Raw genomic sequence first — 17,287 nt, 5'->3', positions numbered from 1 at the left:
CGGCCTGTTTCATTTGGGATCAGTCCCTTACAGCCTGTTTCATTGGATCAGTCCCTTACAGCCTGTTTTATTGGGATCAGTCCCTTACGGCCTGTTTCATTGGGATCAGTCCCTTACAGCCTGTTTCATTGGGATCAGTCCCTTACAGCCTGTTTTATTGGGATCAGTCCCTTACGGCCTGTTTCATTGGGATCAGTCCCTTACAGCCTGTTTTATTGGGGTCAGTCCCTTACAGCCTGTTTTATTGGGATCAGTCCCTTACAGCCTGTTTTATTGGGATCAGTCCCTTACAGCCTGTTTTATTGGGATCAGTCCCTTACAGCCTGTTTCATTGGGATCAGTCCCTTACAGCCTGTTTCATTGGGATCAGTCCCTTACAGCCTGTTTCATTTGGATGTTTGTGTGTAGGGCTGGCAGGTAGTCTGGTGGTTAGAGTGTTGGGCCAGTAACCAAAAGGTTGCTGGATCGAATCCCTGAGCTGACGAGGTAAAAATCTGCCCCTGAACAAGGCAGTTAACCCACTGTTCTCACTGTAAATAAGAACTTGTTCTTAACTGACTTTCCTTGTTAAATTTTAAAGAATTGGGGATTCATTTCATTTCCCCCCCGCTTAAATTCTAATTTATAATCAAAACATTGTCATTAATTTACATCCTAATATAAAAGGCACGACCCGGTAGGCCGTTTTAATTTCAGAAAAGCAATATAATATGAAAATAAAGCACTTTTTAATATTCAAACAAGGATTTGTTTTCAGAGACAGACAATAAGAACATGGTTTAGGGAATGACAGGTTCACTGGGAGGTGACTAAGGATGCGTTCCAAATGGCACCCTATTATATATAGTGCACTCCTTCAGACCAGAGCCCTATAGAACCATATTCCCTATATAGTGCACTACTTTAGACCAGGGCCCTATAGAAGCCTATTCCCTATATAGTGCACTACTTTTGACCAGAGACCTATGGAACCCTATTCCCTACATAGTGCACTACTTTAGACCAGCGCCCTATAGAACCCTATTCCCTATATAGTGCACTACTTTAGACCAGCGCCCTATAGAAGCCTATTCCCTATATAGTGCGCTACTTTTGACCAGAGACCTACGGAACCCTATTCCCTACATAGTGCACTACTTTAGACCAGAACCATATTCCCTATATAGTGCACTACTTTAGACCAGGGCCCTATAGAAGCCTATTCCCTATATAGTGCACTACTTTTGACCAGAGACCTATGGAACCCTATTCCCTACATAGTGCACTACTTTAGACCAGAGCCCTATAGAACCCTATTCCCTATATAGTGCACTACTTTAGACCAGAGCCCTATGGAACCCTATTCCCTACATAGTGCACTACTTTAGACCAGCGCCCTATATAGGCAAATAGGGTGCCATTTGGGACACACATAAAGGAGGCAGGTAGAGGGTTTGTTTGGTGGCCAGGCAAGAAGCCTCCTCTTGAAACTGTATAACAACAAAATACAAATTTTAATCTCACACAAATTCCAGTAGATTTGAAGAAAATTACAGATTTTAATTGACTTCTGCACTGCACTCTGGGGGTCAGCTTTTCCAATGCAATCGAAAGGGGTATGAAAAAAACATTGTTATATCAATCAATCAATCAATCAATCAATCAATCAATATTGTTATACACACCAAATGATCCTCATTCCTTTCCAACGATCCTGACATCCTTGTGAAAAAAAATAAAAATAGAATCTCTCCCACTTTTTAAATTTGTAAGTTTAAGGAGTAATTTCTTAGGGCTTTCACGAAAAAATAAAAAATAAAATAATGTTGTCTATTTAAAGATTTTGTTATAAAGTTATAAAACATTTCATATTATCTACAATATATACACATCACGTTGGGTCTTTTAATACGATTTTAAAACGAGGACTTGTCACAAACGGCGCCCTAATTCCTATATAGTGCACCACCATGGGCCCTGGTTAAAAGTAGTGCACTAAATAGGCAAAAGGGGGTGCAATTTGGGATCCAGGCCTTTTGTCTTTTGAGGATGAAAATCTACACTTTCACATTGTTTATAAACAGTTGCAGTGTAACAGTTTTGTACGTTTGGAGTCTTTGCAATGTCAACGTCGTCAAATGTTTGAGATTTCCGTCCGCTTTCTATCTGCGTCGCACACGTCACCGTTCATCTTCAAAGGCATTTCAACCTCAAGTCTTTTCATTTGACGTTTCCTCCATTTCTTCAGTTTCTTGCAGCATATATAAGCAGTCAATGTGACGACGATACAGAACAGTCCCAGACAGGTCACTGACAGAGCTATGAGTAGCGGCTGACAGGGGAACAGGTCCTCCCTGCCGGGCCTCTCTGTCAGTTTACCCACGTACCACTGCTTCTCCTCCATCTGGATCTCAGCCGCCTCCCCGGTGAGAAGACTCTGGATGTAGCTCTCGTTAGAAACCGTCTCGTTGACGAAGAGGTTGACCAGGACCGTGGAGTGGAGAGGTTCGGGTTGACCGTGGTCCGAGACTTTAACCAGTAGACTGTAGAGACCGCGGTCACTCAGTTCTCTCTTCAACGTGATGTTCCCTGTGTCCGGGTCGATATCAAACGATCCCGGCTCGCCACCCTTCCTCTTGATGATGCTGTAGGCGATAACGGCGTTCATTCCTGTGTCTTTATCCACGGCGTAAACCTCTGTGATGGAGGTCCCTGGTAGGGTGCTAGGTAACACCAGCATGTAGGACTGGTTAGACTGGGGAACAAGACGACGGGAGGGTTATCGTTTACGTCAAGGAGGAGGACGGTAACCACGGTGAGGCAGGAGAGAGAGGGTTCCCCTCCGTCGACTGCCTCGATCCAGAGGTAGTACGTCCCCTGTTGCTCCCGGTCCAGAGGGGTACGGGCCCTGAGAGCGCCGCGCCCCGCGTCGATCACGAAGATGTCGCTGCCGTTGACGATGGAGAGGGCCACCCAGCCGTTCTCGCCTGCGTCCGCGTCCGTTACCGAGAGGACGCCGATCTCGCCAAAACCCGGGAAATTCTCCGGCACAAAGAATGTGAAGTCTTTGTTGATGAAGCGCGGGCTGTTGGGTAAAAAAAGAAGAACATCAACCAAATCAATCAATCAATCAATCAATCAATCAATCAAATCTATCAAATCAATCAAATCAATCAAATCAATCAATCAAATCATATCAATCCATCAAATCATATCAATCCATCAAATCATATCAATCCATCAATCAAAACTATCAATCAAATCATATCAATCAATCAAAACAATCAATCAAATCAAATCAATCCATCAAATCATATCAATCCATCAATCAAATCTATCAAATCAAATCATATCAATCAATCAATCAAATCAATCAAATCAATCAAATCAATCAAATCAATCAATCAAAACTATCAATCAAATCAATCAATCAAAACTATCAATCAAATCAATCAATCAAAACAATCAATCAAATCATATCAATCCATCAAATCATATCAATCCATCAATCAAAACTATCAATCAAATCATATCAATCAATCAAAACAATCAATCAAATCAAATCAATCAATCAATCAATCAAATCATATCAATCCATCAAATCATATCAATCAATCAAAACTATCAATCAAATCATATCAATCAATCAAAACAATCAATCAAATCAAATCAAATCATATCAATCAAAACAATCAATTAAATCAGCAGTTATCACAAAATGTCTGGCCTTTCTCTTACCTATTGTCATTGCGGTCCAGCACAGTGATGACCACTGTAGCTATAGACTCTCTCCTGGGGGTCCCTCGGTCCACCGCCCGAACCATGAACCTGCAGAGGATACAGTTTAGCATTTTAGCATTTAACTTCTATTATTATTGTCTCGTCACAATATTACAACAACAATAAACAAAACATATTGCAGATATATAAATTTTTTTAAAAACACTATGAACATCCATAGGCAGTTATAATGCATTGTGTCATCCATATATCCAGTTTCTGCTTCAAATTACATTCAGCTTATTAAGGCTTCATAAAGGCTTCATAAAGCCTACCTGACTAAACAGTACATAAATGTGTTACAAAACATCTATAACCGTACGTCATGCTTCATAAAGGCTTCATAAAGCCTACCTGACTAAGCGCTACATAAATGTGTTACAAAACATCTATAACCGTACGTCATGCTTCATAAAGGCTTCATAAAGCCTACCTGACTAAACGCTACATAAATGTGTTACAAAACATCTATAACCGTACGTCATGCTTCATAAAGGCTTCATAAAGCCTACCCAACTAAGCGCTACATAAATGTGTTACAAAACATCTATAACCGTACGTCATGCTTCATAAAGGCTTCATAAAGCCTACCCAACTACGTCATGCTTCATAAAGGGTTCATAAAGCCTACCTGACTAAGCGCTACATAAATGTGTTACAAAACATCTATAAACATCTATAACCGTACGTCATGCTTTATAGGGTACATAATTGTGACATAGCATGTTGTGCTGCAGGATGACACACGATCTAAAGAGAATTTATGTGAGTCACGTTACAATTACCTTGATAAAAGCTCCCCAAAATAAGGAAATTGAAATTGGCTTTCAACTGAAACCAAGTTACATGTTCCTCAGTACATAAACACGCATACAACAATATAACAAGTCATACTGCGGGGTGTTGGACCCAGTCAGGTCTTTATACAACAATATAACAAGTCATACTGCGGGGTGTTGGACCCAGTCAGGTCTTTTTATAACAATATAACAAGTCATACTGTGGGGTGTTGAACCCAGTCAGGTCTTTATATAACAAGTCATACTGTGGGGTGTTGGACCCAGTCAGGTCTTTATATAACAATATAACAAGTCATACTGCGGGGTGTTGGACCCAGTCAGGTCTTTTTATAACAAGTCATACTGTGTGGTGTTGGACCCAGTCAGGTCTTTATATAACAAGTCATACTGTGGGGTGTTGGACCCAGTCAGGTCTTTATATAACAAGTCATACTGCGGGGTGTTGGACCCAGTCAGGTCTTTATATAACAAGTCATACTGTGGGGTGTTGGACCCAGTCAGGTCTTTATATAACAAGTCATACTGTGGGGTGTTGGACCCAGTCACGTCTTTATATAACAAGTCATACTGTGGGGTGCTGGACCCAGTCAGGTCTTTATATAACAAGTCATACTGTGGGGTGTTGGACCCAGTCAGGTCTCTATATAACAAGTCATACTGTGGGGTGTTGGACCCAGTCAGGCCTTTATATAACAAGTCATACTGTGGGGTGTTGGACCCAGTCAGGTCTTTATATAACAAGTCATACTGTGGGGTGTTGGACCCAGTCAGGTCTTTATATAACAAGTCATACTGTGGGGTGTTGGACCCAGTCAGGTCTTTATACAACGATATAACAAGTCATACTGCGGGGTGTTGGACCCAGTCAGGTCTTTATATAACAAGTCATACTGTGGGGTGTTGGACCCAGTCAGGCCTTTATATAACAAGTCATACTGTGGGGTGTTGGACCCAGTCAGGTCTTTATATAACAAGTCATACTGTGGGGTGTTGGACCCAGTCAGGTCTTTATATAACAAGTCATACTGTGGGGTGTTGGACCCAGTCAGGTCTTTATATAACAAGTCATACTGTGGGGTGTTGGACCCAGTCAGGTCTTTATATAACAAGTCATACTGTGGGGTGTTGGACCCAGTCAGGTCTTTATATAACAAGTCATACTGTGGGGTGTTGGACCCAGTCAGGTCTTTATATAACAAGTCATACTGTGTGGTGATGGACCCAGTCAGGTCTTTATATAACAAGTCATACTGTGGGGTGTTGGACCCAGTCAGGTCTTTATATAACAAGTCATACTGTGGGGTGTTGGACCCAGTCAGGTCTTTATATAACAATATAACAAGTCATACTGTGGGGTGTTGGACCCAGTCAGGTCTTTATATAACAAGTCATACTGTGGGGTGTTGGACCCAGTCAGGTCTTTATATAACAAGTCATACTGTGGGGTGTTGGACCCAGTCAGGTCTTTATATAACAATATAACAAGTCATACTGTGGGGTGTTGGACCCAGTCAGGTCTTTATATAACAATATAACAAGTCATACTGTGGGGTGTTGGACCCAGTCAGGTCTTTATACAACGATATAACAAGTCATACTGCGGGGTGTTGGACCCAGTCAGGTCTTTATATAACAAGTCATACTGTGGGGTGTTGGACCCAGTCAGGCCTTTATATAACAAGTCATACTGTGGGGTGTTGGACCCAGTCAGGTCTTTATATAACAAGTCATACTGTGGGGTGTTGGACCCAGTCAGGTCTTTATATAACAAGTCATACTGTGGGGTGTTGGACCCAGTCAGGTCTTTATATAACAAGTCATACTGTGGGGTGTTGGACCCAGTCAGGTCTTTATATAACAAGTCATACTGTGGGGTGTTGGACCCAGTCAGGTCTTTATATAACAAGTCATACTGTGGGGTGTTGGACCCAGTCAGGTCTTTATATAACAAGTCATACTGTGTGGTGATGGACCCAGTCAGGTCTTTATATAACAAGTCATACTGTGGGGTGTTGGACCCAGTCAGGTCTTTATATAACAAGTCATACTGTGGGGTGTTGGACCCAGTCAGGTCTTTATATAACAATATAACAAGTCATACTGTGGGGTGATGGACCCAGTCAGGTCTTTATATAACAAGTCATACTGTGGGGTGTTGGACCCAGTCAGGTCTTTATATAACAAGTCATACTGTGGGGTGTTGGACCCAGTCAGGTCTTTATATAACAATATAACAAGTCATACTGTGGGGTGTTGGACCCAGTCAGGTCTTTATATAACAATATAACAAGTCATACTGTGGGGTGTTGGACCCAGTCAGGTCTTTATATAACAAGTCATACTGTGTGGTGATGGACCCAGTCAGGTCTTTATATAACAAGTCATACTGTGGGGTGTTGGACCCAGTCAGGTCTTTATATAACAATATAACAAGTCATACTGTGGGGTGTTGGACCCAGTCAGGTCTTTATATAACAAGTCATACTGTGGGGTGTTGGACCCAGTCAGGTCTTTATATAACAAGTCATACTGTGGGGTGTTGGACCCAGTCAGGTCTTTATATAACAATATAACAAGTCATACTGTGGGGTGTTGGACCCAGTCAGGTCTTTATATAACAAGTCATACTGCGGGGTGTTGAACCCAGTCACGTCTTTATATAACAAGTCATACTGTGGGGTGTTGGACCCAGTCACGTCTTTATATAACAAGTCATACTGTGGGGTGCTGGACCCAGTCAGGTCTTTATATAACAAGTCATACTGTGGGGTGTTGGACCCAGTCAGGTCTCTATATAACAAGTCATACTGTGGGGTGTTGGACCCAGTCAGGCCTTTATATAACAAGTCATACTGTGGGGTGTTGGACCCAGTCAGGTCTTTATATAACAAGTCATACTGTGGGGTGTTGGACCCAGTCAGGTCTTTATATAACAAGTCATACTGTGGGGTGTTGGACCCAGTCAGGTCTTTATACAACGATATAACAAGTCATACTGCGGGGTGTTGGACCCAGTCAGGTCTTTATATAACAAGTCATACTGTGGGGTGTTGGACCCAGTCAGGCCTTTATATAACAAGTCATACTGTGGGGTGTTGGACCCAGTCAGGTCTTTATATAACAAGTCATACTGTGGGGTGTTGGACCCAGTCAGGTCTTTATATAACAAGTCATACTGTGGGGTGTTGGACCCAGTCAGGTCTTTATATAACAAGTCATACTGTGGGGTGTTGGACCCAGTCAGGTCTTTATATAACAAGTCATACTGTGGGGTGTTGGACCCAGTCAGGTCTTTATATAACAAGTCATACTGTGGGGTGTTGGACCCAGTCAGGTCTTTATATAACAAGTCATACTGTGTGGTGATGGACCCAGTCAGGTCTTTATATAACAAGTCATACTGTGGGGTGTTGGACCCAGTCAGGTCTTTATATAACAATATAACAAGTCATACTGTGGGGTGTTGGACCCAGTCAGGTCTTTATATAACAAGTCATACTGTGGGGTGTTGGACCCAGTCAGGTCTTTATATAACAAGTCATACTGTGGGGTGTTGGACCCAGTCAGGTCTTTATATAACAATATAACAAGTCATACTGTGGGGTGTTGGACCCAGTCAGGTCTTTATATAACAAGTCATACTGCGGGGTGTTGAACCCAGTCAAGTCTTTATATAACAAGTCATACTGTGGGGTGTTGGACCCAGTCAGGTCTTTATATAACAAGTCATACTGTGGGGTGTTGGACCCAGTCAGGTCTTTATATAACAATATAACAAGTCATACTGTGGGGTGTTGGACCCAGTCAGGTCTTTATATAACAATATAACAAGTCATACTGTGGGGTGCTGGACCCAGTCAGGTCTTTATATAACAAGTCATACTGTGGGGTGTTGGACCCAGTCAGGTCTTTATATAACAAGTCATACTGTGGGGTGCTGGACCCAGTCAGGTCTTTATATAACAAGTCATACTGCGGGGTGTTGAACCCAGTCACGTCTTTATATAACAAGTCATACTGTGGGGTGTTGGACCCAGTCACGTCTTTATATAACAAGTCATACTGTGGGGTGCTGGACCCAGTCAGGTCTTTATATAACAAGTCATACTGTGGGGTGTTGGACCCAGTCAGGTCTCTATATAACAAGTCATACTGTGGGGTGTTGGACCCAGTCAGGCCTTTATATAACAAGTCATACTGTGGGGTGTTGGACCCAGTCAGGTCTTTATATAACAAGTCATACTGTGGGGTGTTGGACCCAGTCAGGTCTTTATATAACAAGTCATACTGTGGGGTGTTGGACCCAGTCAGGTCTTTATACAACGATATAACAAGTCATACTGCGGGGTGTTGGACCCAGTCAGGTCTTTATATAACAAGTCATACTGTGGGGTGTTGGACCCAGTCAGGCCTTTATATAACAAGTCATACTGTGGGGTGTTGGACCCAGTCAGGTCTTTATATAACAAGTCATACTGTGGGGTGTTGGACCCAGTCAGGTCTTTATATAACAAGTCATACTGTGGGGTGTTGGACCCAGTCAGGTCTTTATATAACAAGTCATACTGTCAGGTGTTGGACCCAGTCAGGTCTTTATATAACAAGTCATACTGTGGGGTGTTGGACCCAGTCAGGTCTTTATATAACAAGTCATACTGTGGGGTGTTGGACCCAGTCAGGTCTTTATATAACAAGTCATACTGTGTGGTGATGGACCCAGTCAGGTCTTTATATAACAAGTCATACTGTGGGGTGTTGGACCCAGTCAGGTCTTTATATAACAATATAACAAGTCATACTGTGGGGTGTTGGACCCAGTCAGGTCTTTATATAACAAGTCATACTGTGGGGTGTTGGACCCAGTCAGGTCTTTATATAACAAGTCATACTGTGGGGTGTTGGACCCAGTCAGGTCTTTATATAACAATATAACAAGTCATACTGTGGGGTGTTGGACCCAGTCAGGTCTTTATATAACAAGTCATACTGCGGGGTGTTGAACCCAGTCAAGTCTTTATATAACAAGTCATACTGTGGGGTGTTGGACCCAGTCAGGTCTTTATATAACAAGTCATACTGTGGGGTGTTGGACCCAGTCAGGTCTTTATATAACAATATAACAAGTCATACTGTGGGGTGTTGGACCCAGTCAGGTCTTTATATAACAATATAACAAGTCATACTGTGGGGTGTTGGACCCAGTCAGGTCTTTATATAACAAGTCATACTGTGTGGTGATGAACCCAGTCAGGTCTTTATATAACAAGTCATACTGTGGGGTGTTGGACCCAGTCAGGTCTTTATATAACAAGTCATACTGTGGGGTGTTGGACCCAGTCAGGTCTTTATATAACAATATACAAGTCATACTGTGGGGTGTTGGACCCAGTCAGGTCTTTATATAACAAGTCATACTGTGGGGTGTTGGACCCAGTCAGGTCTTTATATAACAAGTCATACTGTGGGGTGTTGGACCCAGTCAGGTCTTTATATAACAATATAACAAGTCATACTGTGGGGTGTTGGACCCAGTCAGGTCTTTATATAACAAGTCATACTGCGGGGTGTTGAACCCAGTCAGGTCTTTATATAACAAGTCATACTGTGGGGTGTTGGACCCAGTCAGGTCTTTATATAACAAGTCATACTGTGGGGTGCTGGACCCAGTCAGGTCTTTATACAACAATATAACAAGTCATACTGTGGGGTGCTGGACCCAGTCAGGTCTTTATACAACAATATAACAAGTCATACTGTGGGGTGCTGGACCCAGTCAGGTCTTTATATAACAAGTCATACTGTGGGGTGTTGGACCCAGTCAGGTCTTTATATAACAAGTCATACTGTGGGGTGTTGGACCCAGTCAGGTCTTTATATAACAAGTCATACTGTGGGGTGTTGGACCCAGTCAGGTCTTTATATAACAAGTCATACTGTGGGGTGCTGGACCCAGTCACGTCTTTATATAACAAGTCATACTGTGGGGTGTTGGACCCAGTCACGTCTTTATATAACAAGTCATACTGTGGGGTGATGGACCCAGTCAGGTCTTTATATAACAAGTCATACTGTGGGGTGTTGGACCCAGTTAGGTCTTTACATAACAAGTCATACTGTGGGGTGTTGGACCCAGTCAGGTCTTTATATAACAAGTCATACTGTGGGGTGTTGAACCCAGTCAGGTCTTTATATAACAAGTCATACTGTGGGGTGTTGGACCCAGTCAGGTCTTTATATAACAAGTCATACTGTGGGGTGTTGGACCCAGTCAGGTCTTTATATAACAAGTCATACTGTGGGGTGATGGACCCAGTCAGGTCTTTATATAACAAGTCATACTGTGGGGTGTTGAACCCAGTCAGGTCTTTATATAACAAGTCATACTGTGGGGTGTTGGACCCAGTCAGGTCTTTATATAACAAGTCATACTGTGGGGTTGACCCAGTCAGGTCTTTATATAACAAGTCATACTGTGAGATACCATAAATATATACCACCAGCCTTCAGAGATACCATGCTGTACCATAAATACATACCACCAGCCTTCAGAGATACCATGCTGTACCATAAATACATACCACCAGCCTTCAGAGATACCATGCTGTACCGTAAACACATACCACCAGCCTTCAGAGATACCATGCTGTCCTGTAAACACATACCACCAGCCTTCAGAGATACCATGCTGTCCTGTAAACACATACCACCAGCCTTCAGAGATACCATAAACACATACCACCAGCCTTCAGAGATACCATGCTGTACTGTAAACACATACCACCAGCCTTCAGAGATACCATGCTGTCCTGTAAACACATACCACCAGCCTTCAGAGATACCATGCTGTCCTGTAAACACATACCACCAGCCTTCAGAGATACCATGCTGTACTGTAAACACATACCACCAGCCTTCAGAGATACCATGCTGTACTGTAAACACATACCACCAACCTTCAGAGATACCATGCTGTCCTGTAAACACATACCACCAGCCTTCAGAGATACCATGCTGTCCTGTAAACACATACCACCAGCCTTCAGAGATACCATGCTGTACTGTAAACACATACCACCAGCCTTCAGAGATACCATGCTGTCCTGTAAACACATACCACCAGCCTTCAGAGATACCATGCTGTACTGTAAACACATACCACCAGCCTTCAGAGATACCATGCTGTCCTGTAAACACATACCACCAGCCTTCAGAGATACCATAAACACATACCACCAGCCTTCAGAGATACCATGCTGTCCTGTAAACACATACCACCAGCCTTCAGAGATACCATAAACACATACCACCAGCCTTCAGAGATACCATAAACACATACCACCAGCCTTCAGAGATACCATAAACACATACCACCAGCCTTCAGAGATACCATAAACACATACCACCAGCCTTCAGAGATACCATAAACACATACCACCAGCCTTCAGAGATACCATGCTGTCCTGTAAACACATACCACCAGCCTTCAGAGATACCATGCTGTCCTGTAAACACATACCACCAGCCTTCAGAGATACCATGCTGTCCTGTAAACACATACCACCAGCCTTCAGAGATACCATGCTGTCCTATAAACACATACCACCAGCCTTCAGAGATACCATGCTGTCCTGTAAACACATACCACCAGCCTTCAGAGATACCATGCTGTCCCGTAAACACATACCACCAGCCTTCAGAGATACCATGCTGTACTGTAAACGCATACCACCAACCTTCAGAGATACCATGCTGTACTGTAAACACATACCACCAACCTTCAGAGATACCATGCTGTCCTGTAAACACATACCACCGACCTTCAGAGATACCATGCTGTACCGTAAACACATACCACCAACCTTCAGAGATACCATGCTGTACATTAAACACATACCACCAGCCTTCAGAGATACCATAAATACATACCACCAGCCTTCAGAGATACCATGCTGTCCTGTAAACACATACCACCAGCCTTCAGAGATACCATAAATACATACCACCAGCCTTCGTAGATACCATGCTGTCCTGTAAACACATACCACCAGCCTTCAGAGATACCATGCTGTCCTGTAAACACATACCACCAGCCTTCAGAGATACCATGCTGTACCGTAAACACATACCACCAGCCTTCAGAGATACCATGCTGTCCTGTAAACACATACCACCAGCCTTCAGAGATACCATAAATACATACCACCAGTCTTCGTAGATACCATGCTGTCCTGTAAACACATACCACCAGCCTTCAGAGATACCATAAATACATACCACCAGCCTTCAGAGATACCATGCTGTCCAGTAAACACATACCACCAGCCTTGGTTTTAGGTCAATATAGTATATTTTAAAAGCTGTGTGAAAACCAGAAATAAAACGGGGAAATCTGAAACCTGGAAAAACAAAACCGAGGAAACAGAGTTTGGGGGAACCCCCCCCTGGAATTCAGCCAAAAAATAAATACGGATTTTAACGGACCCCACCAATGTTTTTGGTGAAGAACTGCACTTTAGAGTGTGTGATTCTGCAGCATTCTGGGGACAGTTGAGATCAGGTCCACTATTGGCTGTGCGCCCAAGAGGGAAAGAGGTTGGGCCTGTCCTACAAAGGGTTGAGAGTAATATAACACACGGGCGTTTATCCACAGCCATTTGCAGTCACGCGCCAATACATTTTTACATACGGGTGGAAGTCTAACCCACCATGCTGGTGTTGCAATTCTCTACCAAGATGCATGATGGGTTATCAATGCATTTGTGATGCCTCAATTTAATATGATTTATAAAGCCGTTATTAAACATTGCTTATGCCACCCTTGATAAAGAACAGGTTTATGTCATCTTTGACATAGATTTATTTAATTACACCAACTTTGTTTTTTTGTTTCACTTTTTTTATGCGCTTTGAGATTATTTCCTGTAATGAAACAGCTAAACAAGCAAATTATTCTTATTTCTATAAACATATATAGGCAATTTATAATGCATTTTAATCCATACAGTATCAGTCGTAATACGTTACGATACATCATCAATACGCGACAGACCTGTAGGTCTGCTTCTCTTCTCTGTCCAGAGATGTGGACACGGTCAGCACGCCGGTCAGCCTCTCCAGGAGGAACACGGAGGGGCGTCTGACCCCAGCGTGTAGATGACTTCTCCTCTGGCCTCACTGTCCTGGTCTGTGGCCTGGAGCTGGGTCAGGAAGCTGTTGGGAGGGTTATTCTCCTCCACGGAGACCTGAGAATGAAATAAGTGTTAACAAGGACTCTGATAATAAGTATGGTGTTATCAAGGACTCTGATAATAAGTATGGTGTTAACAAGGACTCTGATAATAAGTATGGTGTTATCAAGGACTCTGATAATAAGTATGGTGTTATCAAGGACTCTGATAATAAGTATGGTGTTATCAAGGACTCTAATAATAAGTATGGTGTTATCAAGGACTCTGATAATAAGTATGGTGTTATCAAGGACTCTAATAATAAGTATGGTGTTATCAAGGACTCTGATAATAAGTATGGTGTTATCAAGGACTCTAATAATAAGTATGGTGTTATCAAGGACTCTAATAATAAGTATGGTGTTATCAAGGACTCTGATAATAAGTATGGTGTTATCAAGGACTCTAATAATAAGTATGGTGTTATCAAGGACTCTAATAATAAGTATGGTGTTATCAAGGACTCTGATAATAAGTATGGTGTTAACAAGGACTCTGATAATAAGTATGGTGTTATCAAGGACTCTAATAATAAGTATGGTGTTAACAAGGACTCTGATAATAAGTATGGTGTTATCAAGGACTCTGATAATAAGTATGGTGTTATCAAGGACTCTGATAATAAGTATGGTGTTATCAAGGACTCTAATAATAAGTATGGTGTTAACAAGGACTCTGATAATAAGTATGGTGTTATCAAGGACTCTGATAATAAGTATGGTGTTATCAAGGAATCAAATAAGTAGGTAAATACATAAATAAATAAGTACATTTTAAAATACATTTGTAAATAGTATAATAAATAAGTACATTTTAAAATAAATATATAATACCTAAATACTAAAATACATTTGTAAATACTATAATAAATAAGTAAACACTAAAATAATTGTGTAAATACTGTAATAATAAGTAAATACTATAATAAATAAATGCATTTTAAAATACATTTGTAAATACTAAAATAAATAAGTAAATTCTAAAATAAATAGGTAAATACTGAAATAAATATGTGAGAAGACCTTTTTTAGATTTTATTAGTCAACAACAATTATTTTTCAACAACAAAATAATCCTCTATATTTTGTATTATTGTACTGAAATGGCTTAAGAAAATCAATGTACTATAAATAATATGCTCAATGTTCATGTCCAAACCCTAACCGTAACCATAGAAACCGTTTAAACATTCATGCGTTCATAAATACATTCACTCACCTCATACAGAGACTGTTTGAAGACTGGCGCGTTGTCGTTCTCATCCAGAACCAGGATCTTAACGAAGGTCTTAATGGCGGGACCTCTGGGGTTCCTGAGCACTACGGTCAGCTCGTAGTCCTGCCTCTGCTCGTGGTCCAGCGACTCCGTCGTCTCTAACAGATACTCGTTCTTCAACCGTTTGTAAGGTGTCAGTCGGAACGGGCCGAATCCTTCAAGTAGACATTCCGTCCCTGGTCCTCTCTGGTCCGTGTTCGACACGGTGAAAAACGCGATCGGGGAAAACGGCGGTTCGGACTCCTTCATCTTGACCACGCCGTCTTTCTCCGCCGCGATGTAGCGCGGCATAATAACAGGCGGACCGGAAGCTACCCGGATCACGTGCACCGTCACCGTGGCGACGGCAGGGACGCAACCAGGCCCGTTGGCGAGGACAGTGAGTTTGTAGTACTTCCCGGTTGCGGTGTTGATCTGACCGGCCAGTTTGATCACTCCGGTAATCCGGTCCAGATGGAACAGAGCTCTAGCCTCCCGGGGAACGCGGTCGCTGTACGCATAGCTGATCACGGCGTTGGCGCCCTGGTCTGGGTCGAAGGCGTGTAACCTGGACAGGTGCTCTCCTTTAGTCGTATTCCCGTAGAGCGTCACGTTGACCTGTGACTCTGTGAACTGAGGACAGTTATCGTTGACATCAGTGATTATAATCCTTAACGTGGCGGTGCCAAGGAGAGGTGGCAACCCACCGTCCTCTGCTATAATATCCGTTACGTATTCCTCCCGTCGTTCCCGGTCCAGCTCGTCGGTCACGATGAGGAAGGGTGTCAGCTCACCCCCCTCGTTCTCCTCTACGTCCAGAGTGAACACCCCAAAGTCGTTGACCAGCCAGTAAGTCTGAACCCCGTGAAACCCCAGATCGGGGTCTGTCGCTGACTGCTCCACCGCGAACCTCGCGTTGACCTGGGTGTTCTCCGGGACGGAAACCCTAATCTCGCCCGTCGGGAAGCGCGGACGGTTATCGTTAACGTCCTCGACCAAGATTTTGACCTTAACCAGCTGGAAATACTGCTGGGGTAGAACGAAAACATCCAGGGAGAGGACGCAGCCCTGGTTGTACTCCGAGGAGTCGGGGCAGAGCGTCTCCCTGTCGATCTCTTTGCCAGACGTAAACAGCTGTCCCGTAGTGCTGTTCAGAGTGACATACTGATCACTGGGCTTCTTCTGGGGCAGATTGAATAAAACGTGGGGATCGAGGGATAAATCCAAGTGTAGGTCGGAGCCCATGGACCCGATGAGTGTCCCTGAGGGTAATCCTTCTTTTATCTTATAGACCAGCTCTTTCGCTTGGCTGAAATTAGCAAAACAGCAGAGGGGGCTGGTGTAAAGGAGGAGTATACACAAACCCTGAAATACAGACACAGTACAGAAACATGGGGGTTTAACAAATAGACTTCCAGACATGAGAGAATCAGTCTCAGGGGTTGGACAACAAACATGTTGACCAATACAGTTATATTATGGAGTCAATAGCCTACAATGTAAAGAAAATCACTGATTAAATTAGACTTTCTAAACAGGCACATATATGCTTTCATTTTTTTTTAAATACACATTTTTTACTCTTTAACTCTTTAAATAATAACAAGTAGAACGTAGTCTAGGCTTTGAACCACAGACATTAAGATGTATTGAAAATAACACGTATTGAAAGTAGCACGTTACTACTCATCAATTACACGACACACGTCGAAGTTGCCAGTTGATTTAAGCGCAAGCCAAACTCTCATTTGACATTGAACTATGAGGTTTAAAAAAATAATAATAAAAAGCTTTCTCTCTTCATTTTTTTTTCTTCATAGAAAGACTACTTTTACAAGACAACAATGAGAAAACACTTACCCACAGTACTCCTCTCGAGCTAAGTCCGGGTCCTGTTTTGTTGAACATGTTTATTCCACCTGGCGCGACGTGGTTTGACCTACAGACCGGAGCAGAGAGCCCGGAGCTAAACTGAGTTGATCACCGTAGCAGCAGCACATAGCCTCTGCAGAGTTCGTTGCTGTCTTGTCGCCTTCTGAACTGAACAGAGTCATTCATCGACAACACTGAGTCACGCCCACAATATGCCCACAATATGCAAATAACCCCCTGACGGCAACCAATGAGATTAGACAGCCGCTGGGATGGGCAGGGAGAGGCGGTTCAAGGATCGAGCCCTGTTTTTTTGCAGAGAGAGTGTGTGTGTTGTGTGTGTGTGTGTGTGTGTGTGTGTGTGTGTGTGTGTGT

General features: G+C 42.7%; 1 protein-coding gene across 1 annotated transcript; it reads right to left on the bottom strand.

The window, feature by feature from the left end:
• Positions 1-711: 711 nt before the first annotated feature.
• LOC135535888 (protocadherin-20-like) lies at positions 712-17,065 on the bottom strand. The gene is given in 7 exon segments (XM_064962299.1): positions 712-2,736; positions 2,739-3,064; positions 3,718-3,807; positions 13,609-13,693; positions 13,696-13,801; positions 15,005-16,405; positions 16,901-17,065. Coding segments are annotated over 7 exon segments (2,679 nt in total). The 5' UTR covers positions 16,949-17,065; the 3' UTR covers positions 712-2,113.
• Between the last annotated feature and the right edge of the window lie 222 nt (positions 17,066-17,287).

This window comes from Oncorhynchus masou, unplaced genomic scaffold, assembly GCF_036934945.1.
Source record: "Oncorhynchus masou masou isolate Uvic2021 unplaced genomic scaffold, UVic_Omas_1.1 unplaced_scaffold_528, whole genome shotgun sequence".
In the NCBI taxonomy this organism is placed as follows: Eukaryota; Metazoa; Chordata; class Actinopteri; order Salmoniformes; family Salmonidae; genus Oncorhynchus; species Oncorhynchus masou.
This window is presented reverse-complemented; position numbering and strand designations above follow the sequence as displayed.